General features: G+C 39.7%; 2 protein-coding genes across 3 annotated transcripts; both read left to right on the forward strand.

Annotated features, from left to right (window-relative positions):
* The first annotated feature begins 1,155 nt into the window (after nt 1-1,155).
* LOC128531390 (interleukin-17 receptor A) lies at nt 1,156-5,776 on the forward strand. The gene is made up of 11 exons (XM_053505204.1): nt 1,156-1,263; nt 1,387-1,411; nt 2,063-2,218; nt 2,325-2,449; nt 2,556-2,676; nt 3,840-3,887; nt 3,988-4,148; nt 4,263-4,337; nt 4,435-4,504; nt 4,604-4,726; nt 4,872-5,776. Exons 1-11 carry the CDS (start codon nt 1,171-1,173, stop codon nt 5,774-5,776), a joined length of 1,902 nt encoding a protein of 633 aa, XP_053361179.1. The 5' UTR covers nt 1,156-1,170.
* A 1,984-nt stretch (nt 5,777-7,760) lies between these two features.
* On the forward strand, nt 7,761-23,651 carry zgc:136858 (uncharacterized protein LOC678543 homolog). Of its 2 annotated transcripts, XM_053506319.1 has the most exons (19): nt 7,761-7,910; nt 8,083-8,175; nt 8,796-8,910; nt 9,077-9,251; nt 9,347-9,458; nt 10,637-10,743; nt 10,848-10,974; nt 11,072-11,192; nt 11,905-11,990; nt 12,131-12,261; nt 12,366-12,425; nt 12,506-12,569; nt 12,695-12,789; nt 13,072-13,200; nt 14,474-14,588; nt 14,687-14,824; nt 15,216-15,382; nt 23,167-23,249; nt 23,329-23,651. In XM_053506319.1, exons 2-19 carry the CDS (start codon nt 8,088-8,090, stop codon nt 23,525-23,527), a joined length of 2,112 nt encoding a protein of 703 aa, XP_053362294.1. In that variant the 5' UTR covers nt 7,761-7,910; nt 8,083-8,087; the 3' UTR covers nt 23,528-23,651. The 2 variants fall into 2 exon arrangements, with proteins under 2 accessions (XP_053362294.1, XP_053362295.1); XM_053506320.1 differs by lacking the exons at nt 23,167-23,249; nt 23,329-23,651 and adding an exon at nt 23,048-23,156.
* The last annotated feature ends 1,537 nt before the right edge of the window (nt 23,652-25,188 follow it).

Raw genomic sequence — 25,188 nt, forward strand, 5'->3', positions numbered from 1 at the left:
ACAGTACTTTAATAGTTCTACACTCTGCTTAGCTGCATTGCATTGTTCAGCGAAGAAAAGGAAGGAATGTTAAAGCTAATCTAATCTAATCTAATATGATTTACTAATCTAATGTTTTAGGTTTGGATGACTCATCAAGTTATTAGTGATCATCTACACACATCAAAACCATTCATTATGCCGTTCATACCAGTTTCAGTTTACACTGCTTTAGTGGAACACACTTTAACATCATTATTATTGTTCTGATTAAATTGGTAATTTCGTCCCTTAAGCTTTCATCTCTTACAGTAGATATCTAGCTTAAAACTGCTATACAGATAAAAGTCAACTGAATTCATGTTATAATAAAATCCTTTTCCTACAAACGGTCTGTTTTTGGTATGGCATGATCCATATGTGTATATTGTATAAGTGTTCCGTAAATCTAGAATTATCGTTAAAAACTTCTAGCAAGAATTAAATAGAACTAAAGATATGTGTAGAAGTGTCTCACTCTATGCATTGTGCAGTCCTTATCGGTAGCAAGCTGATAGACAGGAAGTGGAATGTGTAATAATCTTTGGTGAGCATCAGTTTGAGTATCAGTCTGAATGGGATGATGGAGCTTGCCAAAGCTTCTTATAATAGTGCAGAATTGATTATTTTATATTTGCAATGCCTGTCATACCTACATTAGGTATTACGGCGATTAATTCTATAAAAAAAAAATTTTTTTAATGTAAATAAAATTTGATCTGGGTATGAACCAAAAAGAAAACCGTAAATGAAGCATATCTTTCCTTTCACAATAGACAGAAGAAGAATATACTGTGTACATTACACATTCAGAACATTTGTTGCCAGATTTATTGCTATGATATGTTACTACCTACTGCCATCTAGTGATTGTCTCTTTTCATATTTGAATGCATTGTAAAATATCATTGAAATAAATCAATTGTTATATCTCTTGTGAGTTTATTACTGTACATATTTCATTGTGTGTTTAAAAATAATTAAGTATGCTCTAATCATTAATCACGTGAACTTTTAAAGGCTTCACTGCTGCACTTATCAGATTTTCTCATTTCCTGTTCACTCCGTGAAAAAGCTGTTCACTCTTCAGTCTTCATCTTGACGGTGGTTTGTTCTGTCTGTGCTGCATTAAGTCGTAGATTTAAAACAAGGATGTTCTTTGTCTTTTTGTTGTTCTCAGGTATGTTCCAGCTGATTTCTCCTCTTGGGTTGATTGAGCAGCCTCCCCTGCAGTGCTCCCAGGAAGTAAGAGGACATTTCTCTTCATTTATTCTTAAATACTTAAATGCAAGAAAAAATTAAGAATCTGCAAGATATCATAATCTGACTAATCTGTTTGAGTAATTGCACTACTTTTTTCTTGGTTAGGGATTATCCTGCAGTGTCCATATAAGTAAGTTTCAAATTTCATGTTATTCTATTTTATTTATTCAAACTCTCAATAATTCAATAAATTCAAGAGAGTTACCGAAAGAGATTTTTTATTCAGTCGACCAAAATTAACAGGAAATGCATGAAGATATGTATAAACAAACTTTAGACCTAGACCTGTTTTTATATTCGCGTAAACAACAGTCACTCACTCACTCATCATCGATACCGCTTTGTCCACTACACAGGGTCGTGGGGGGCCTGGAGCCCAATTGGGGAACCAGGCAGGGTAAACCCTGGCCAATCCATCACAGAGGACACACACAGACAAACACTCACATGCTTATTCACATTTGGGAACGTCAATTAGCCTAATCTGCATGTCTTTAGACTGTGGGAGGAAACCTGGGGAACATGGGAGAACATACAAACACAATGCACACAGACCTTTGATCAAAATCTAACTCGGACCCTGGAGGTGCAAGGCAACAGTGCTAATGAATGAATGAATGACGGTGGAGGATTTAATCCCACTGCACATGCATGCTTTATTTCAGACGAAGAACATCTGTCTAAAACATCTTGTTATGTTTTACTACGTCTATAACATCTATGCATCAATATACTACAGTTATTCATTGTATAACCACAGATCTTTCCTTACTGAACTCAGGCAGGCTTAACTGTTCAGTGAAAGATTGGGTGAAGCCAAGATACGAGGCTCCAAGCCTAAACCCGTCTAATGTAAAGCTCGAGGTGAATTCCAACACAGATGAGAGGAACGAAACAATTCCTGTGTTGTCCATTACAATAAATCAGGTTTCAGATGGTAAGAAATGGCATAAAAGGAGTTTATGATTATTGTCACAGTGAAACTTTATATGACATGTATAAGCAAAAATATTTGATACATATCCAATATTATATTTCTGCAGGAAGCATATATAGCCTGAAAGGGATGAAGGTGCGAGTGCATGAACTCACCACAAACAACAGTCTGTGTATTTGCTATATTTTCATGAACAATTTCTCCTGGGTCCAACGACCAGATTTTCAGCCAGTAAGATCATATCTGTAGTGTGTTCCTGCTGTTTTAGCTAATTAATAACTTATCTAAATTAACTTATCTAAATGATCATTGTATTCCCGTTGTATTTTATCTGCAGTGGTCGTTTGTGGTTGATCAAATTATTGTCGATCCAGGAATGACGTATCAGGTTTCTGTGTATAATTTACCAAAACCAGATGTGGGGGGGAACGCAAACTTGCAAAATATAACAGTTGCAGGTAAGTTCTGTAACACACTGTGGAGTATATCATATGAGACCTGTTTCATGCTTTATGTTTTATTTAGATTTTTTATTCCATTTTTATACGATATATACAATGTAAAATAGGAAAGAAATTGATGTTTTATACATTTACTATCTATGTTATAAGGAACACCTGTACTCCTGCAGGCTCATGCTTTTCTGTTCATCACAGTTGTAAAGAGTTGTTATTTGAGTTCTCATTCCCATTAGAAAAAATACTATAATAAAGAGTATATTGGTTTTTTTTCTGTAGTGAAATTACCATAGAATTCTATAGCAAAAATATTATACAGTAGTACGCTATAGTAAATACTACAGTTTAGTAGGGTATTACTACTAATACTAATTAGTAATTTACTGTAGTCAGTAGTAGTGTGTGGTAATTACTATAGTAAATATTACAGTTTACTACAGTATATTATAGTAAGTACTTCATTTTGCTTCAGCTTGTAGTTAATTACTATAGTAAATACTATAGTTTACTACTGTGTGTAGCAATTACTATAGTAACTACTACAGGTTACTGCAGTGTGTATGTCAATAACTATAGTAATTTCTATATTTTACTACCGTGTATAGTAATTACTAGTGTTGACTAGCATATACAATAAATACTATAGTTTGTAGTCAATTACAATAGTAAATACATTTGTTTATTACAGTATGTAGTAATTAATACAGTAAATACTACATTTTACTACAGCTTGTAGTTTATAACCATAGTAAATACTACAGTTTGCTACAGTGTATAGTAACGACTATAGTAATATAGTAAATACTACAGTTTACTACAGCTTGTAGTGGGTTATTATAGTAAATATTATTGTTTATTACACTGTGTAGTGATTACTATAGTAAATACTACAGTTTACTACAGCTTGACCTTAATTACTATAGTAAATGCTATACTTTACTACAGTGTGTAGTAATTACTATAGTAAATACTGTACTACAGTTTACTAGCATATGCAACAGTAAATACTACAGTTTACTGAAGCCTGAAGTCAATTACTATAGTAAATACCATAGTTTACTACAGTTTGTAATGAATTACTACAGTAAATACTATGTATAGTCGTGTATTGTGAGTGTACGTTGGTTGGTACAGATGATAACAGCTGTCTGACATCTGTACAGGTTGTAAACATCGTAAACTCCAAACCTTCCGTGCGTGCTTGGAGAACGGTGAGCAGTGTTTAGTCTTGGCTCTAGCAATTTTTATTGTCCTATTAATAAGATTATAGATAATTCTTATGTGCAAACGGGAAATGTTCTGTATTAACAGGGAGCCTCTGGGATCCCAACATGACGTGGTCAGTGAGAGATGACGGGGAGGATGGAATCTCGATAAAACTCGTATTTAATACAGCACAGTTCTCAGACTTGTACAAAGTGTACATTCGTTCTTCCGATTTCCACACCGAGCTTTCACACAAAGTCTCAAAGGTATTGTGTTGCAACTGGCCTCTTCTTTAAACTTTAATTTTTTTATTACTTATTATTGCTTCTGCCAAGCCAAAAGGTCACCTTCTGATTAAAACTATTAATTCTTTTTTAAAGAACAATCTTACTTCAATTAGCACCAATTTCTCTCTGAATACTTGGCAGTTGAAACAATGTGAGGTCACCTTTGGAGTGAGTTTCAAACAATCGAAATGGACAAGTTTAAAGATTTTATCTCTTTCCAATGTATTGTTTGTTTAATTAATTAATGTTTTTATTTTTATTTTAGATTAAACCATTTTTTATACGATGCATGGAGAAGTGTTCGCATTACCAACAAAAGGTTAATATTTGCTCCTGTAAGTATTTTCATTACACTGTAAAATAGTTTCATATTCATATGAATACAAGACTAAGACGTATATCAGGGTGAACAATGCTCCTGCTGTTTATTTCAGATTATACTATTCCATCATCCAAGAGACAGCACGTGATCTGGATCATTTTTTGCCAAGCAGTCCTATTACTTTTGGTTTTAACAGTTGTTTTGCTGCATAAGAGAATTAGACACATTCATAAAGGTATGCACTAAATATAAAACTGATATACTGTAAGAAAGACAACTACAAATATGTTGATTATTTTCTAATAACAGCATGTTCTGAAGTGTTGTTCTCATTGTAGTGGCATTCAGCTAATTTTGTCCTGATCTTCCATGCATGACAGATGCCTCCTCCACTTCTCATAACACCGCTGATAAGGGCAACCTGGAGACCGTACCCGTGCAGGAGCGCAGCAGAGTTCTGATCATCTACTCACAGGATCACCCCATGTACACGGAGATCGTCCTGAAGCTGTGTGCTTTCCTCAGAGCCAAATGTGGAACCGAAGTCACACTCGACCTTCTGGACTCTACATGCCTCAGCACCATAGGCCGGATCCAGTGGCTGGACATGCAGAAGACGAGACTTGTTAGTGCTTCTGATAAAATTCTTATCCTGTGTTCTCCGGGGGTGTTTGCCAAGTGGAATGCCATGTGCGAAGGGCGTAGGGTGATGACCAGGGAGGACTTCCGCTCACCCATGGGTGATATGCTGACCCCGGCTCTCAGCATAATCGTACCAGAATTTGTGCACGCTCCATCTTTTGGGAAGTATGCTGTAGCTTACTTCGATGACGTCTGCAGCGAGAAGGACGTACCCGCTCTGTTTCACGTGGCTGTGAAATACCAGCTGATGAAGCAATTTGAAGAGCTTTTCTTCAGACTACTAAATACAGAGAAGTATGAACCTGGAAGGATTAAACACGTTCATGGCCTTGGAGGAGATGACTACCACCGTTGTCCATCTGGTAGAGACTTAAGAGACGCAATTAAGGCATTTCAGTCATATCAGCTAACAAACCCAAACTGGTTTGAAATGGAGCTCGTAGATGTACATGAAGAAGTAGAGGACTCCGTCGTTAAGAATAAGGATGGTACAGAAAATCATTGTTATTACATCCTTCAGAATGAAATGCAGATCAAAGGAATCTCAGCTCCTGTATTTACAGACATGTCAAAGGTCAAAACAACTACACTTAGGTTGAGTGGGGACGGTGGTAACTCAGTGGATAAGACATTGGATTACTGACTATACACTCAAAGTGCCAGGCTCAAACCCGAGCACTCGCACTCTTTAGCAAAATCATATCAGTAATCAGATCATGATAAGAAAAGTAAGTGCCTTCTGTGTAACCGGAAATGAATCACTCTGAAGCACAGTTAATCTTATAAGGAGGTGAAATGATTGATAATAGATTAGGATTATGTACATTATGGTGTATAATCAGTGATTAAATGACCGGTTCTGGGACAGATGCTCGGGTTTTACATTTAGATAATGGGACTTTGGAGCAAGCTATAAAATGATCTTGATGCAGTCAATATTTAAGTGTTAATTTAAATTCCAGAGGAAATTTTATCATGCTGTGGTTAACATTATATTCATGTCATAAGAATCCCTATACTGTATATATTTTCAAATACCTCAACATGGTACCATTTTACCTGTTACATACTGTTGTTTTATTGTGTTTTAATAATTGCAATTTAAATGAATTTAGTGTATTATGAAAACTTTAACTAAATAAAAAGTTGTTGTTTTTTTAGAGTTTTTAGCTATGTTATGTAAGTTTTGAGGTTTTAAGCTATTTACGTAGCTATCTAACTATCTTTCTTCTACTTTTAAGAAAAAAGATAATCATATTTTTTTATATATATTTTTATTTGTTTAAAAAAAACTTTATGTGCAAACATTTCTCTAAAAATGATATTTCCATGGAGGAGGTGAGCACTACACTGGGGGAAAAAATGAGAAACTTAGAGAGAAGAGAGGTAAAAATATGTGTTCAATTTTCAATTAAAATATAGAGATACACCTCAGCTACTGTATAACAAACAGTATGACCACTGCCCAGTGAACTAAACAAAACTGATCACCAACTGATCAGCAAACTGGTAACCCAAGGCTCACCCACGCCTGCAAGAACTAGAATCCAGCCCATCCAGCCCAATCCCACAGAAAATCCAATGCGCAAAATATCACAGAAAAAAGTCTATGTTAGCCACAATAAAAAGGAACCAGAACTCACAGTGCACCACAGCCCACCACACATGGGGCCCAGAAGGCAGAGAGCCCAAAGCCACCGACCCAAGTTTCTAAACTCCCCACATCCCAATCCAATCAAACACCCCTGGGATGTACCGGACAAACAAATCCAATTTATGGAGGCCCCATTTAAAAAATACAGCATTCAAAGGATGTGCAGCCATCATCATGGTGACAGAACCCACAGCCCCCCTAGAGGCCCTGTGGATCCACGCCCTGAGGGCTCACAGCCACCTCGGTGCAAGCACAACTCAAAACCTAGTTGATTTCAATGTTAATAGTTTTAATGATATGGTTGCTCATGTTACAGATAGACTCTGGAATATTTAGGCACAAAGTGATGCTTTGCAAAAATGCAAATAGTAAATGAACAAATATTAAATATGGTACTGAGTGAATTTTTTGCAATGTATTGGAGAATTATTTTTGTATATTTGCTTTAGATTTTTTATTTCTAATGTAAGTGAGCTGATAATTTTAATGTGCTTAAAAGGTATGTACTTTTTTTTCCATATTTTTAAGAAAAATGTTTTTTTCATTAATGTTCATGGCTTTAGTAAAAGTAGAAAAAGTATTTTAATAAAAAAAAGTATGTTTTACTAAAGTAACAAAGTAGCAACCAGATCTTTTTTTATTATTATGTTTATTTCTTTTCTTTATGTAAATCATTAAAAACAAACAAACAAATAATGAATAAATAAACAACAAAATAACGTTAACAATTGGTGTAAATATTAAAACACACTGCACCACATGACATTTCGGTGATTTGATCCAGTTCAGTGATTAATTTCATCCAATTCAACGCCACCGTCTGAGTAGTCAAATATCATTACTCTGCACTAATTTGTCAACTAAAATGGACACAGCTAAAAGACATGTGGCCTTTGGTCACAAACAAATAGACTACAACTCTGGTCAAAGTTCACTTCCTCCCCCTCATCATGGTTGCTAATGTATATGTTAAGTCAGTGCTGAATCGGTGTGTTTAGGGTCTCTTTAGTGGCTGAGACTTCAAAGCCTTGCCGCAACACTAGCCGTTAGACCTTGTGTGTAAGTGACCTAACTGAGGATTTTACTTGAGGACTCGTGCATGTTTAACCAGTAGATCTATAAGGTAAGGACGTAAAGGTTGATTAATGCATGCATCCTGATCCAGTGTACCTGGATCAAGGAATTCAGCTCTGTGCTGCTATACAGTAGTTTATTGACTTTGCAATACTGTTTGCTTTTCCTAAGGTTGCACAGCTTAGCAAGAATATCTTTTAAAATGTGCTATATTATTTTAGACAAAATGATTGCTGACTGCTTTGGTGTAAAAATGCTGGGGAAGCTGTCATCCACCCTGCATCGCTACATGTCAGCAACTTCCTACAGATCTGGTAAAGCTTTTACTGCATGTTTTAGTAAACTGTATCTAAAAACCTACAGACAGGTGACAAATAAAAGGATAAACCGCCAACTTTGTAGTGCTGTAAAAAGCATTTTGTTGATATTGTTTGCTTTCATTTGTCTTCTGCACATCAATACCACGTTCTTCTGACTTATCACCGTTATGCTATGATGAATTCAGATTTCCATCCTGATAAGATATGTCGGACGACTCCACCCACATCCACAGAACATGAGGGCTTTATGAATAGTTTTTGATCGGATGATTAAATGTATATTTAAATCACATGTTATGACCTCAACGGTCACCAGATACCATCCCATTTTAAACAATTCTACTTATCACCATACTTATCACCATTTCACCACTTAACATCCAACGGGAAAAAAAATGCCCAGTTATAAATACAGTATTCATTGCTCCAGTACTGACAGAGAGACTGGTAAGGATTATGCCAAAATGCTCTGAAGCTGTTTTGGTCACTTGTAATGCCTCAACACCTTTTTAAAACATTGTAAATGGTTTTAACTTTTAATTTGTCACTTATCTGTATTATCTTGTAAATCAGCCTGAACCAGTGATGTGTAAGTGGTTGGACGTTTTCCCTAGATGTGCTGTTTAAAATTCACCCCACGGTGTGCGAGGCTCTAGCTGAGCACCGGCCAGTCGTAGCTCTGGAGAGCACCATCATCACACATGGAATGCCGTACCCTCAAAACCTAAGGTAGACATCATCTATCTGGCTGGCTCTTGTATTACTAGTTAAATATTTTGCCACATATAAAAAGCTATGGTCTGTATGCATGAGCATCTTAATGACAAACCATTAAAGCTTCTGGCACATTTCACATATGTTACCCACATGATTTGAACAAATACTTCTTTTCTAGTACGGCCAAAGAGGTTGAGGACATTGTCAGAGCGGAGGGTGTGACTCCAGCCACGGTGGCTGTTCTGGAGGGAAAGGTGCATGTCGGCTTGTCTTCGGATGAGCTGGATTTTTTGGCCCGCAGTAAAACGACCTTCAAGGTGTCCAGGAGGGACTTGCCTTATGTTCTCAGCAAGGTGGAAATACTCATAGTGCTTCTTTACTCATTAAGAGTGAAAAAAAAAATCATTAATTATAAGTATGGATGTTAATTGAGTGATTGTATTAGTAGGGTTTGTTTGGAGGAACTACTGTCTCGGGTACAATGATCGCAGCTCACAAAGCGGGAATTCCAGTTTTTGTGACTGGAGGTATCGGTGGAGTGCACAGAGATGGAGAAAACAGTAAGTTACACTGAAAATTACAAAAATACAATAGTCGATAGAATAGGCTTAACCAGTGCCTTTCCCTAGTGTTGCATGGTGCATACTTTTAAACAGCAGTGTACACTGATTAGCAATAACGTTAAGACCACTGACAGGTGAATAACACTGATCACCAACTATACATCAGTAAACTGGTGACAGGATCATGGGCTCACCCATGGCAGTCGGGACCAAAGGCCAGCCTGTCCTGTTTGATCTCTTTTATCAATGCTGGCCAGAACAGAAAGGCTCCAGAACAACCAATGCGCCACAACTCACAAGGCCCAACAGGAAAAGAGCCCAATTCTGCTGACTCGGCATCCAAGCTCTCGAGATCCCAAACGATCAAGCAGCTATGGGATGTGTCAGTACCCATGTCAAGGATCTGCCACTACTATCAGATACTACAACACGTTCCCAGAGGCCGAAGGAGCCATTCCATGATGGGGCAGAGCTCCAATGGCACAATGGGATCACAAAGCCTAATTGGTTTTAATGTTAATGGATTTAATGTTATGGCTGATCGGTTTATAATATGCAGGCTCTTATTAATGCATTAATGATATTTGTAGATGCCTGGTCAGACTTGGTCATATGATAGCATATAATGTACTTGTTTCCAACTTTGCTTTGTAAATGCATGTCCATTTTTATATACTGACCAATCCACACACTCAAATATTTATTCAATTAATCGTTATTTAATATAAGATTTAAGCAAGGCGGCACAGTCGTGTAGTCATTAGGGCTGTCGTCTAGCACCTCCCGGGTCAGGTTTCAATTACTGGCCAGGTTTGATTCTCTTCTTTGAGTGCATTAAGTTTGCATGTTCTCCCCGTGCTTGGTGGGTTTCCTCCGGGTCCTCTGGTTTCCTCCTACAGTCCAAAGACCTGCTGATTAGGCTAATTGGTGTTTCCCAAATTACCTGTAGTGTGTGTGTGTATGTGTGTAGTCCCTTGTAGGATTAGCACCCTGTTTAGGGTGTACCCCGCCTACGTATGCCCTAAGTCACCTAGGATAGGCTCCAGGCCTCCTCCTCCAGGATAAAAGAAGATGAGAGTGATTAAAGCATCATTGTGTTGTATGAAATTGAGTTTTAATTTAAGGTATTATGAATATAATCAATTTAATGAAAAACAAGTGAATGTTCCTTACAGGCCTGGATATCAGCGCAGATCTGACCGAACTGGGCCGCACTCCCATTGCTGTGGTATCTGCTGGAGTAAAGTCCATCCTGGACATTGGACGGACCCTGGAGTTCCTGGTCAGTGATCAAGGACCATAACAAAAACTGAGAAAGGGTTATTAAGTCAGTGGCAAGATCTCATAAATAAACTTTATATATTTATTATTATGTTTTATTCTTAGGAAACTCAAGGAGTCTGTGTAGCCACTTACGGAGAGTCAAAGATTTTTCCAGCTTTCTTTTCACAGAAAAGTGAATGCACATCACCTTACAATGTCCTCAATGCCGAAGAAGCAGCTGAGCTTATTGGTAATGTTGAAATTATCACAGTTGATTAACAAGTGTCTTTATTGTAGGGAATAAATGAAGTCAACAATGTGATGTAATACTGGATTTCTGTCCTCAGCGAGTACACTCTCTCTGGGTCTTCAGAGTGGAGTGCTGCTTGCTGTGCCTATTCCAGATGAACATGCTGCTGCTGGACAACAGATAGAAGAGGCCATACAAGCTGCTGTCACCGAAGCCAGGTAACAAAAACAGTATAGGTAATACTCATAGTGTTTTGTCTTTCAGTCCTTAACCAAGGGTGACCACTCACTCACTCACTCACTCAATGTCTATACCGCTTTATCCTGTATACAAGGTTGCGGGGGGCCTGGAGCCTTTTCCAGGAGACTTAGGGCATGAGGTGGGGTACACCCACATATAGTACTGTACATGGGCAATTTGGGAACTCCAATTAGTGTAATAGGCATGTCTGGACCGTGGGAGGAAACTTCAGTACCCGTACGAAGCCCCCCAGGCACAGAGAGAATGCACACAAACCCTAGGTGTGCGCACAGACCCTTGGTGGGAATTGAACCATCGACCCTGGAGGTGGTCTACTGGTACTAAGTCACCATGATTCTGCATCCAGTGGCTGGGAAGCATGAATGTGACTTGAACTCGGATCCTCAGATGCCCAGATCCCCAAGTCAACAACCTAGAGCCTTTAGCCGGCTGAGACACCTCTCCCCCAATTTAGATTGAACCTTATAAAATAAAGAGTAAACGTGGAAGTGTTTCATAACCCCTTTTAATTGTCTTGTTAAAATTCTCTACAAAAATCTAAAGAATTACTTTATTTGTAAGGAAATAAGTTTAGGTCATTTTAGTCTAGACTTTTCAACAGAACATTAACATTACACAAAGCAAAAATAATCCCATTTTCATCTGTGAACGTGTGCTGTTTATCCACAGGCTAAAGGGAATTAGAGGAAAAGATGTGACTCCCTTTATCCTACATAGAGTCAATGAGCTCACTGCAGGGCAGTCTCTCAAAGCCAGTATCCATCCATCCATCCATCCATCCATCCATCCAGCTTTGTGATGTCTCACAAAGATTAATAATCAATACTTTCCTCGGTTATTTACTCTTATTTGTGTTTCAGTTCTCAGTTCATTCCTTACTACATCTTTCCCCTAGACATAGCTCTTATTCATAATAATGCCAGGGTGGGCAGTCAGATAGCACGTACCCTTGCTGAGCGCGTGCATCATCCACGAGGAGGCTGTAGAAACCACGTAAATAGGAACCAGGCATCAAAACCCCAAACTGTATGTAATATTTAAAACTTTAAATCAACCCTAAATTTTTTTTGCTTAATAATATAATAAAATAAAAATAATGGATATCTGATTTAATTTCTGATCTTCTACAGATTGTTGTTGGAGGTATAAATGTTGACTTCATTGCTAAAGGGAAAAGCAAGAAATTATTGGTATGACATGGAAACATGGTTATGGATCATGATAGAGTTAAGTTTTTTTTTCATACATCATCTCTTTCTTTTCTTGTCAGCTTGGACAGACAAACCCAGGAAGTGTCTGTCAGTCCTTTGGTGGAGTGGGTAGGAATATTGCCGGTAAAACATCTCATTCTTTTATGTGAATTGCTCATTAATAAATTTAGTTTATGTAGTTATTGTTTTATGTATACGCATCTGTAATCTATAACTTGTTTCCTTTCTGTTTACAATTGTCCCCAAAGACTGTTTGAGTAGACTGGGTCAAACAGTTTTGTTCATCTCAGCCGTTGGAGCAGATTCTCATAGTGATGCTGTACTCAACCACTGTAGGCATATGGTGAGCGCTATACAGTACGGTGCCTCTCATACAACAAATTATGTAAATTCTTGCCATGTCTTTCAAGTGTTTCAAGATTTAAAATAGTGTGAGCAATAAATAGCACACACAAAGGTGTTTACTATACACTGTGATGTCTTTGTGTAAATATATGCGGAGCAATTTAGATGTAAGCTTTATCAGTTTCCTAGCGTGTATTCTCACTCCAACGTCAACTAGTATGCACGCTTCAATTTAGACTTTGACAAATGAGACCCCAGATGTTTGCTATGCATTCCACAGGACACTCGGGCTGTTGTGAGGATGCAGGGTCAGCGAACGGCCACGTACTGTGCTGTCATCTCGGAGAGTGGAGAGCTGAGTCTAGGACTTGGGGACATGGACATCCACCAGGAAATCAACAAGCAGTATGTGAGTGCCACTCAGTATGTTGATTGGGGATGTAAGTATGAGGTTTCTTTAAATTACAGACAAACAGAAATGAAAAATTACACAGGATAAGATAAGATAAGATGATGGGCTCTTCCACTGTGAAGACCATTGCTTCGTCTCAAGGTCATGCCCATACACCCTCTTGGCAAATAATGCAATGTTCCTGCTCTTGAAATCGCAGACATGGAAACGCACATGGTCAGAATAGCCCGAGTTGTATAGCTCCTGACGTACACAGGACAATGGCTTTTAGCACACTGACTTATGAAGGTCAGCGCTCCATGTGACTGTGTGTGCAGCCTTGCTGCCATCTGTTTGTGTGTTACAAAATAAGTCTTGCATTTTTTTATTCTACCTCGTATACACCTGTACATGGCAGTAGTATGTCTTGGGAAGACATTTCTGTAAATATTATGCATACTGTGTGTGACACTGTCCAGCAGCTGCAGGAATAAACATGTATACAGCGGCAATTCACTGCTCAATACCCCTTATTAAAGAGCTTGATGGCTGCAGATATCTCCTATAACGATCCTTAGAGCTGCAAACGTGTCTCAGTCTATTACTGTGGTTTTATTTAAGGAAACTCAGAGTGGGTGAAAGTCATTGTTTAATATGGTCTCTCTTTTTTTTTTACCATAATTAAGTGAGTCACCATCATCACCATCATCAAGTCAGTCCGATCTGGTTCCTACAACCGAGCCTGCTTTCCTGAGCAGCTTCTTGAACATGTTGGCATCACCTACACTCACATCATTGCTCCAGCACACCATAGCACTAAAACAAAAATCACACTGACCACAACAGACCGATAAAACACAATCAGTGACCTGCAAAATACAGGGTCTAGGCTCGATTCCCTTCTCTGTCTGCATGGAGTTTGCATGTTCTCTTCGTGCTTGGTGGGTTTCCTCCGGGTGCTCGAGTTTCCTCTCACAGTCCAAGGACATGCAGATTAAGCTAATTGGCGATCCCAAATTGCCCATGGTGTGTGAATGAGTGGATGTATGTGTGTGCCCTGCGATGGATTGGCATCCTCTTCAGGTTGTACCCTGTCTCGTGCGCCAAGTCTTCTAGGATAGACTCCAGGCTCCCCTGAATACAGGATAAAGCAGTATAGAAGATGAGCGCGTGAGAGTGGTTGTGCTCCAGTCCAGTTGGTAATCCCAACCACAATAAAGGGTTAAATCAGTGGATAGATAGGATGTTCTAGAATCAGGGGAAATAATGGCTGACTGTAAATGTCGTGCAGGTTTCGCAGTATGAGGACCAGCTGACGTCAGCGTCTCTCGTGGTTCTTGATGGCAACATTCCTGTTTCTAGTATTGACTACATATGCAGCCTTGCCAAGAAACATTCAGTTCCAGGTACACGCAAATCTCTAAAAACAGATTCAGCCACTGAGATACTTTAAGCCATAACTGTTTATCATTACTGCGAGTGTGTGTGTGTGTGTGTGTTTCAGTATGGTATGAGCCCACGGATGCTGATAAGGCCTGTAAGCCCTTTGTTTCCGAGAGCTGGAAGGCACTCTCTTACACGTCTCCCAATCTGGCAGAGCTGTGCACCATGAACCAGACTCTCTGTCTACCTACTCCACAAGGTACATCCTGCCGTCATATATATAATAATTAATCAGCTAATAAACAGCCTTTTCTAATTGTGTGATAGAGCAGGAAAAACACTAAAATGTGCAAGGCAGGTCTTTCTCCAGGACTAGGGGTAGGAACCTCAGATCTAAAGCTAATAATAAAAATAGGATTTACAACTAAGAAAAATGTGTAATCACTAATATGGCAAAGCTTTTATGGCAGGTCGTAAACATTAAGGAATAAACCACTTTGGGACATATTGATTTATGAAAATAACCTACTTCAGAACTTGATTCACATCTACCTGTCATGCATTATTTTTCTATAACTGCAAGTGTTTCCTTGCTTAAGGCAGGAAAGCAAAATGATGTCCACGTCCCTTCTTGTGTATGACATTTTCAGTTTTACCAAGCTCTCTGGAAGACGTGTTGGAGTGTGCAGCTACTCTGTCTCGCCCTCTGCTGGAGCACCTGCATTGTGTGATCGTGACCCTGGGTGCACTGGGAGTGTTGGTCTGTGGAGAGCATGAGGCTGGAACAGTCAGCCTGCGTCCCCGAAAGCACAAACGGGTATGAAGCGGTGCTTATTTACTAGGCTTAGCAGTGTTTTATTTGTCACAATATGATAATATGATATACATGTTTACAGCGTATGTGTTTAACATATGCTGTTAATAACTTATAGACATTTATTTTTGTCTATTATTTGTGGATATGGGTGTATACTGGTGTGTGATGCATGACATACGTATGAGACACCACGCTTCAAAAGTCTTAGTCACCTGCAATTTTTTAGATGAAGACTGTTGGGGTTTACCTGTAGGAACAAAAGCGAGTGGGACAGCCAAAGTGTCCAGAGGAACTGTGAAAGTGTTCTGCTCCAGCATTGTTGTTGTGTTGATGTGATTTTGCTGCCCCCTAGTGGCAGTTGCTTTAGAGAGAAAAAAAAAAACGAGTAAAGTTCTACATGCGGTTTCAGTCCAATGTTTGGATGCCATCCTTTGTTTTGGGTTTATAAATGCATCATCTGTAAGTTAATTCTTTATTTTATAATATCTAATTATATATATTTGCATATATTTGTAATATCACATTTATTCAAAGCTTCAGTTTTATGTAATATGAGGATAGCCATTAGATATTAGCTTAGCCTACTATATCAGTATTTCTTGCTATTTTCTTTGCCTACTGATTATTGTTTATTTGCTATTTCTTTTAGTTTTACTCTTAATTCATAAGGTACCTGGCATCTTATTAAAACGTCAAACACTAAGATGAATCCTGACTCGTCTGTACTTTATGGATGGAGTTTGGCTGGCTGTTAAATTGCATGCGTAGATGCAAGGAGAACAGTACAGTAAAAAGATGAAGATACTATAAGCAAATCAAGTTACATGGCGGAAGAACACAGTCATATTAGTACTATGAACTCAGATGAGAAGCCAACAGCCTCTACAGAGGAAATCACAGAAAAAGCCATGAGCACAGTTGACAGAGCTTCCGAGGCAGGTTCAAAACTTTCTCGTTCAACACGTTCATCGCGATCATCAAGGATGTCAGCTAGTATGGCAGCAGCCACCGCACGGGCTCAAGCAGAAGCAGCACGAACTCGTATTTCATTTGTAAAGAAAGAAAATGCGATTAAACTGGACAAAATTAAATTAGAAATGGCCCATAAATTGGACAAAGCCAAAATAGAGGCAGATCTGGAGGTGCTTCAACACGAAAGGGAACAAGCGGCTGCTCTGGCCCAGGCAGAGGTGCTAGAAGCAGCTGTAGCAGCGATTGAGGATAATATTTCCAGTGCTAGTTTCTCAGTGTCTTCTCGCAGTAAAGTGAAGCGCATACAAGACTATGTCGAAACCCAAAATGGGACGGAGCCAAAAGAATCAGACATGCAGAATCCAAATTGCAGTGACATACTGCACCCAGATGCCTTAGACTCTAATGATACTGCTACCAATCTCATGCATCATGTCCAGGATGCCTTCACTGAACTCCCATCTCAGCCATTCAAACCATCATTCAGATCTGGAGTTAAGCAGGAAGCTTACGATCCTCATGCTTCATACCTTTTTCAGAGAGAACCCGTCCAAGTACAGCAGCACTCAATGCCATCTCACCAGCCAGGAGCCTCAGGTATGATGGACTTTGCCAAATATTTAGCACGTCGTGAGCTTGTAAACACAAGCCTTGTTAAGTTTGACGACAGACCTGAAAGTTTTAGAGCTTGGAAATCAGCCTTTGTTGGAGCCACAAATGGTTTAGGCCTGACAGCTGGTGAGGAGCTAGACCTGCTTATCAGGTGGCTCGGCAAAGAATCATCTGACCATGTAAAAAGGTTACGATCAGTTCATGTCAGTGATCCTAAGGCGGCCCTATATGCAGCCTGGCAAAGATTAACAGATTGTTATGGTGCACCTGAGATAATTGAAAATGCGCTCTTGCAAAGGCTTGACAACTTTTCCAGGGTCCCTAGTAAGGACTTCATTAAGTTAAGAGAATTAGGTGATCTCCTGACAGAACTACAGGCAGCTAAGCAAGATGGTTATTTGCCTGGGCTAGCATATTTGGATACTGCCAGAGGAATAAATCCCATTGTGGAGAAGCTACCACTCATGGCATGAAATACAAGGAACAGTATAATGCCTCCTTTCCTCCTTTCTGGTACTTTGTCAGCTTTGTCTGCTATGAGGCGAAAGCCAGAAACGATCCAAGCTTCACTATGGCTGGTCCTCCTAAAAGTGAGAAATTCCTGAGTAAGCAAACTCAGAGGATGCCCATTTCCGTTCAAAAAGTTGATGTTTCCCAAAAGGCCCATCCTAGTAAGGAATCATGCACCACAGAAGAAAATCTGAATAACTGCCCAATACATAATAAACCGCATCCATTAAGAAAGTGTCGTGGGTTTCGGATGAAGCCATTGGAAGAGCGAAAGGCCTATTTAAAGGAACATGGTATCTGCTTTCGATGTTGTGCATCGTCTTCTCACATAGCACGCAATTGCAAAGCTGCAGTGAAGTGTATAGAATGTGACAGTGAAGTCCATACCTCTGCTCTCCACCCCGGACCAGCTCCATGGATTCCCAAACCCTCAATCACCTCTTTGGAGCACGGCGGGGAGAAGGAAGGTTCATCGCCTTCTGTGGACAGTGCCTGTACTAAAGTCTGCGGAGAAGATTCACCAGCTAAGTCTTGTTCCAAGATATGCTTGGTTCGAGTGTATCCAAAAGGCAGTCCGGAAGTCTGTGTTAAGATGTATGTTATGCTGGATGACCAGAGCAATAGGTCATTGGTAAGATCAGAGTTTTTTTAGACTATTCGGCATAAAGAGTCAGGCGTTTCCTTACCTCCTGAAAACTTGTGCTGGAACTATCGAAGCTTCTGGAAGGAGAGCCGATGGATTTCAGATAGAGCCAGTTAGTGGAGATATAAGCTTGACACTACCTACTTTAATTGAATGCAATGACATTCCCAATAACAGGGCAGAAATACCTACCCCGCAGGTCGCTCAAAATCATCCCCATCTCAAAAAGATAGCCTCAGAAATTCCAGAAATGGATGATAATGCACAGATCCTTATGTTGTTGGGTCGTGATGCTCTGAGAGTCCATAAGGTGAGACGCCAAATAAATGGGCCTCATAATGCACCGTTTGCAATCAAGACAGATTTAGGCTGGGCTATAGTTGGAGACGTATGCTTAGGTAATTCCCACAAACCAAGTGTGTTGAGCTACAAGACACATGTGCTGGACAATGGTAGAACGTCATATTTTCCTCCATGCCAAAGTCACATCAATTTGAAGGACAGCTTGAGTCTAAGACATGAAGAACAAGGTATCCCTCATCTCTATAGGGGTGTTTGTACAGGCAAAGAAAATCACCTTGGCTGTTCTGTGTTCAAGCGCACAAGAGATGATAACAAGGCTGCTCTATCTGTTGAGGATCATCTTTTCCTGGAGATTATGGACAGCATGTTTTCCAGAGACAGTGACAATAGTTGGGTAGGTCCTCTTCCCTTTAGGCACCCTAGGCCTTTTCTACCCAACAACAGAGAGCATGCTCTTATTCGACTCTGCTCTCTTCGTCGCACTTTGTTAAAAAGACCAGAAATGAAAGAGCAGTTCATAGATTTCATGCAAAAGCTTTTTGAAAATGATCATGCTGAGTATGCTGCTCCCCTAAGTGATGACCAGGAACGCTGGTATTTACCATTCTTTGGGGTTTATCATCCAAAAAAGCCCAACCAAATTAGAGTGGTGTTCGATTCCAGCTCCCAGTATCAGGGTCTCTCCCTGAATAGAGTCCTTTTGACAGGACCAGACTTGAATAACAGTCTGTTAGGAGTGCTGATTCGATTTAGGAAGGAGCCTGTTGCTGTGACTGCTGATATACAGCAAATGTTCCACTGTTTCACAGTGAAGGAGGACAACAGAGATTATTTAAGGTTCCTGTGGTTCCGTGACAATGATCTCAACAAAGATGTAATTGAATGTAGGATGAAAGTCCATGTGTTTGGAAATAGCCCCTCGCCAGCAGTGGCAATTTATGGTCTTCGTCGGGCTGCCAAAGAGGGAGAGGTTATATATGGAACTGATACTTATAACTTTGTGAAGAGGGACTTTTACATGGACGATGGTCTGAGGTCATTTCCCACCACCTTTAAAGCTATTGACTTACTTCAGAGGACACAAGCGTCCTTGGCGGAATCGAATTTAAGGCTTCACAAAATAATGTCAAACAGTCCATCAGTTTTGGCAGCCTTTCCGTCCGAAGACTGTGCTAAAGGCATCAAAGATCTGGATTTTGGAGATGAAATCGTGCCTACTCAACGTAGTCTCGGCTTAAACTGGGAAATATCGACAGACACTTTTACATTCCACTCTCCAGATAATAGCAAACCTCTCACTCGTCGTGGAATTCTATCTACAGTCAACAGCTTGTATGATCCTTTGGGTTTCGCGGCACCTGTCACTATTCATGGGAGATTCCTGTTAAGAGAGTTGTCAAAGGGAGTAAATGACTGGGATGAGCCTCTTCCCAAGGAGAAATGCAGGGAGTGGGAAACGTGGAGAAATTCATTACAAGACCTAGAAAAGATTCATGTTCAGAGGACATATAGCTTGAAATCGCTCTCAAAGGCCAAACATACAGAGCTTTGTATATTTTCGGACGCCTCTTTCAAGGCCATTGGAGCAGTAGCATACCTGAAGTCTATTCATGAGGATGGACAGATTAATGTTGGGTTTGTCTTAGGTAAAGCTAAATTGACACCTCCAGACGAACCTACCATCCCTAGGTTAGAACTTTGTGCAGCTGTGCTAGCCGTTGAGATATCGGATCTAATCCTGGATGAGATTGACTTTAAGCCAGACTCTGTTAAGTTTTTCTGTGATAGCAAGGTCGTATTAGGTTACATACACAATGAAAGTAGGAGGTTCTATGTATATGTACACAATCGGGTTCAAAGAATCAGGCAATCTTCAAAGGCTGAGCAATGGTACTATGTCCCTACTGAGAATAATCCAGCTGACTGTGCTTCAAGGTCTGTTTCGGCCTTTCTTCTTACAAGTACCAAGTGGCTGACAGGACCGAACTTTCTTCATGTAGCCTCAGAAAGCAATCCAGCCTTGCAAGAAATGTTTGAGCTAGTAGATCCAGAGACGGATTCAGAGGTTCGTCCTTTACCTCAAGTGAACAGTGCTGCCTCAGGCATAATCGAGAAACCACTTACCCCGGAACGCTTTGAATGCTTTTCCACATGGAAGTCCCTGTTGAGAGCAGTGACGTGCTTAATCCATGTCGCTAGATCATTTCACTGTAATTCAAAAGGTCAGACATGCAAATATATGGGCTGGCATAAGTGTCTTAAACCTTACTGCCTAAGTGAGTTGGCTGAAGCCAAAAAGGTCATCCTTCTTTCTGTTCAGAAGTCGGTCTTTCCTGAAGAGTATAGTGCTCTCACGAGAAATGTTGAAATCACTCAGAACAGTCCTCTACTAAAGTTGAATCCTGTTCTTGGTGAAGACAGACTAATCAGAATTGGTGGTCGTCTAACACATGCACCTGTGGTCAGTGATGAGAGAAATCCCATTGTCTTACCTGGACGTCATGTTATCTCCACCTTACTAATTCGTCACTACCATGAGCAAGTAAAGCATCAGGGCCGCCTCTTTACTGAAGGGGCAATACGCAGTGCAGGATTCTGGTTAATTAATGGAAAGAGATCGATTAGTAGTGTCATACATAAGTGTGTTGTATGTAGAAAGTTACGTGGAAATACAGAAAGTCAGAAAATGGCTGATCTTCCGGTAGAGCGCCTCAGTCCGTCCCCACCTTTTACATATGTCGGTTTGGATGTGTTTGGTCCTTTCTCGGTCTTGGCTCGTCGGACAAGAGGAGGTTATGCAGAGAGCAAACGTTGGGCCATCCTCTTCACCTGCATGTCAACACGAGCTGTTCACATAGAGGTAATTGAATCACTTGATGCCTCTAGTTGCATAAATGCGCTACGTAGATTTTTTGCCATTAGAGGGCCTGTAAAGCAATTTCGGTCAGATCGTGGAACTAACTTTGTAGCGGCAAGCAAAGAACTGGGATTCTCCAATATGGCGAATGACCCAAAGATGCAAGAATACCTCGCCAATTGCTCTTGTTTATGGGAATTTAATCCACCCCACGCTTCACACATGGGGGGAGCTTGGGAACGTTTGATAGGTGTAGTAAGGAGGATTCTGGACTCAATGTTGATGCAGCATGGATCTCGTCCCCTTTCACATGAGGTCTTATGCACATTCATGGCCGAAATTTCTGCAATAATTAATGCAAGGCCCTTAGTTCCAATCTCATCAGACCCCGAATCACCTCTCATGCTAACTCCGGCTATGCTCCTCACTCAAAAGGTCGGGGCTCCTCCATCTCCTGGGAACTTCTCAAGTAGTGACATGTTCAGGCAACAGTGGAAGCAAGTGCAGAGTCTTGCCGACAACTTTTGGTATCGCTGGAGACGTGAATATCTCCCAACACTACAAAGTCGTCGCAAATGGAATAGTACTCGGCCTGACATTCAAGAAGGAGATCTTGTTCTCTTAAAAGATAATCAGAGCCCTCGAAACAAGTGGCCTATGGCTTTTGTGTCCAAAGTCTTTCCAAGTATTGATGGAAAAGTGCGAAAAGTGGAGTTGAAGGTTTCTAAAAGCGGATCTGGAAAGGACATAAAGTATCTCAGACCTATTACAGAGGTTATTCTTCTGTTGTCTAAAGACAGTAGGAATTAGATAGGACATCCTTAGGATGTCCGGCGGGGAGTGTTCTGCTCCAGCATTGTTGTTGTGTTGATGTGATTTTGCTGCCCCCTAGTGGCAGTTGCTTTAGAGAGAAAAAAAAAAACGAGTAAAGTTCTACATGCGGTTTCAGTCCAATGTTTGGATGCCATCCTTTGTTTTGGGTTTATAAATGCATCATCTGTAAGTTAATTCTTTATTTTATAATATCTAATTATATATATTTGCATATATTTGTAATATCACATTTATTCAAAGCTTCAGTTTTATGTAATATGAGGATAGCCATTAGATATTAGCTTAGCCTACTATATCAGTATTTCTTGCTATTTTCTTTGCCTACTGATTATTGTTTATTTGCTATTTCTTTTAGTTTTACTCTTAATTCATAAGGTACCTGGCATCTTATTAAAACGTCAAACACTAAGATGAATCCTGACTCGTCTGTACTTTATGGATGGAGTTTGGCTGGCTGTTAAATTGCATGCGTAGATGCAAGGAGAACAGTACAGAAAGATTCCCTAACGGCGTTTTCACATTTGTGCCTCAGGGTCGTTTCTGGTTCATTTTGATTAGTGAGAACACACAGAATCATTTCATGCTCAGGAACCGTGCCCAAATACGCAAGCGTACCCGAGTACGGAGAAAAATAATTATGTGAACGCTGCCCATGGTTTCTGGGATACAAATCAATTGTGCCCAGTGTGAACGTGCTATAAGATGCTTACTAAAACATCCCAGCTAACTTTCTTGAAGACTACTGATGTTTAAAAAGTCATGAATTGTCATACCAAATATTGTCTTTGATTAGTTTCTTATTTTTTCATTAGTACAAAATATTTCATTTTATTTCAAACTCTTATATATTAAGTTAGAATAAAAACACTTAACTGATCTGTTCACCTCTAATGTCCAGCTGTGTCCTGATAAAACAACCATTTAATGTCAATAGATATAGTTCCCAACCAAATGTACCAGAAGGCACTGCTAGGAGAAGTATTCCACACTGTTGTGGCTGGACATGATGTGTTTGCTGTGAGCTTTGGGACTGAACAGAATGTTCTTCTGCAGAAAGGAAGACTGTGTGCTGTGTACTACCCAGCGTTGTCAATACGTTCTGAGGAAACAGTTAACGTCTCTGGAGCAGGAGACAGGTACACAATTTCTTATGTCTGTTTTGATAATATACATTAAACTTTACAATCTAACTCTCTCTCTCTCTCTCTCTCTCAGTCTTGCAGGTGCGATGATGGCAGGGATCCTGCAGGGGAAAGACACAGACACCTGTGTGCGAATGGGCCTCCTCGCTGCACGTCTTTCTTTATTCTCCCCTCACCCCATTACCCCATCTCTGACCCTAGATGCCATCCTCCCAGACAGGGTGCACCCGCAACCCTGGCCCAAACCAACCTGCATGTGGATGGAGTCATAATAAACTTTGCTTTTTCATAAAATCATAATTGTTTAAATATACCTACATTTATGAATATACCTACATTTGCTGGCATCCCATGATACTGAATGACTTCAGTCTTTATTTATGATGTTCTCTTAAAACTGAACCAGATACAGCATCGTACAGTAGGTATCGCTCTACATTTGGATGCTTGTTTACTTTTCTAGCATAAAATATGTACAGTACCAGTCAACAGTTTGTACACAAGTTTGGATTTCTTTTCCACGTTTCAGAACTATACTGGATTTTTTCAAAACTATGAAATAACACATAGGGCATTAAGTAATTAAGTAACAACCACAACAGTCAGTTGTTATTTTAAGACATGAAGGTCAGATGTTCTGGAACAGGTCTTGCAAGAATAGTTTTGTCAAGTAAAGCCCATTAAGCTTCATGATGAAACTGACTCTCATGAAGACCATCCCAGGAAAGCAAGACCAAAACATACCTCATCTGCAGAGGAGAAGTTCATTTAGAGTCACCAGCCTCAGAAATCACTAATTAACAAACAGCACCTCAGATTAGAGCCGTTATGAAGGCTTTACAGAGTATAAGTAACTGATACATTCTTTGATAATGTTCAAAGGAGATTATTGTATATTTTACATTCCTTTGGTATTGCTTTACAATGTAGAAAAAAATAAAAATCAGGAAAGACAAGGGTTGCCACAAGAGACCATCCGAATCGAGCACAACTTGGTTTTACGCCGGATGCTCTTCCTGATGCAACACTTTCATCTTACCTGGGCTTGGAATCAGCACTGCATCCCGTGGCTGGGAACTGAATCCAGGCCTCCTGCATGGTAGACGAGAAACGTACTACTGAGCCATCAATATCCATTCCTAGAAGACAGAGAAATATTTTACAAAACTACCTCATTCCTCAGGTGCAATTTAAGTAGATGTCACACCAAATAGTCACTCATACACTGATGTTTATTTTTGCTTTATTATTATTTGTAGTACTAGTAGTATTAGTAGAATAGTGCATTTGCACTTTAATTCACATTATACAACAATCAGGTCTGACAGATGGATTGCACACCTTAGCACACTATCTTTCTATTTTTAACCCCAAAACCCAGATGTTAACGAAGCTTACATTCTAAAATTGAATATAAAGAGAAAGTGTCCACTGTCCACCACTCCCACTGTTTATTCAATACAGATTTGTGCCACTGTTGGGCCCTTGAGCAAGGCCCTTAAACCTCAACTGCTCAGATGTTATAATGAGATAAAAATGTAAGTCGCTCTGAATAAGAGCGTCTGCCAAATGCCTAAATGTAAACGTAAATGTAAATTTATTCTCCTTACCTATTGGCTACATACAGTAGTACCATTAGTAATTTAAAACTACCTTCACCCCAGATAATTACACTGCCGGTTGCTAGTTCGCTAGTCGTGGAAGGATAATAAATGGTGCTTTTTTATGCTGTTGTATAAAAGCAATAACACACTCAAAGTCATGCTGTTGTGTATACGACCACATTGCAGATGTGCTGATATTCCAGCACAACAGCATTCACTGTGATAACTATAACTAGTGCACTGGTCACCACGCTCAGTCACTCTATCTAATACTCTTACTCTATATTTTTATATTAATTGTACTGTCTTGCACTATTTGCACTCGTCCA

This window comes from Clarias gariepinus, chromosome 10 (genome assembly GCF_024256425.1).
Source record: "Clarias gariepinus isolate MV-2021 ecotype Netherlands chromosome 10, CGAR_prim_01v2, whole genome shotgun sequence".
Lineage (NCBI taxonomy): Eukaryota > Metazoa > Chordata > Actinopteri > Siluriformes > Clariidae > Clarias > Clarias gariepinus.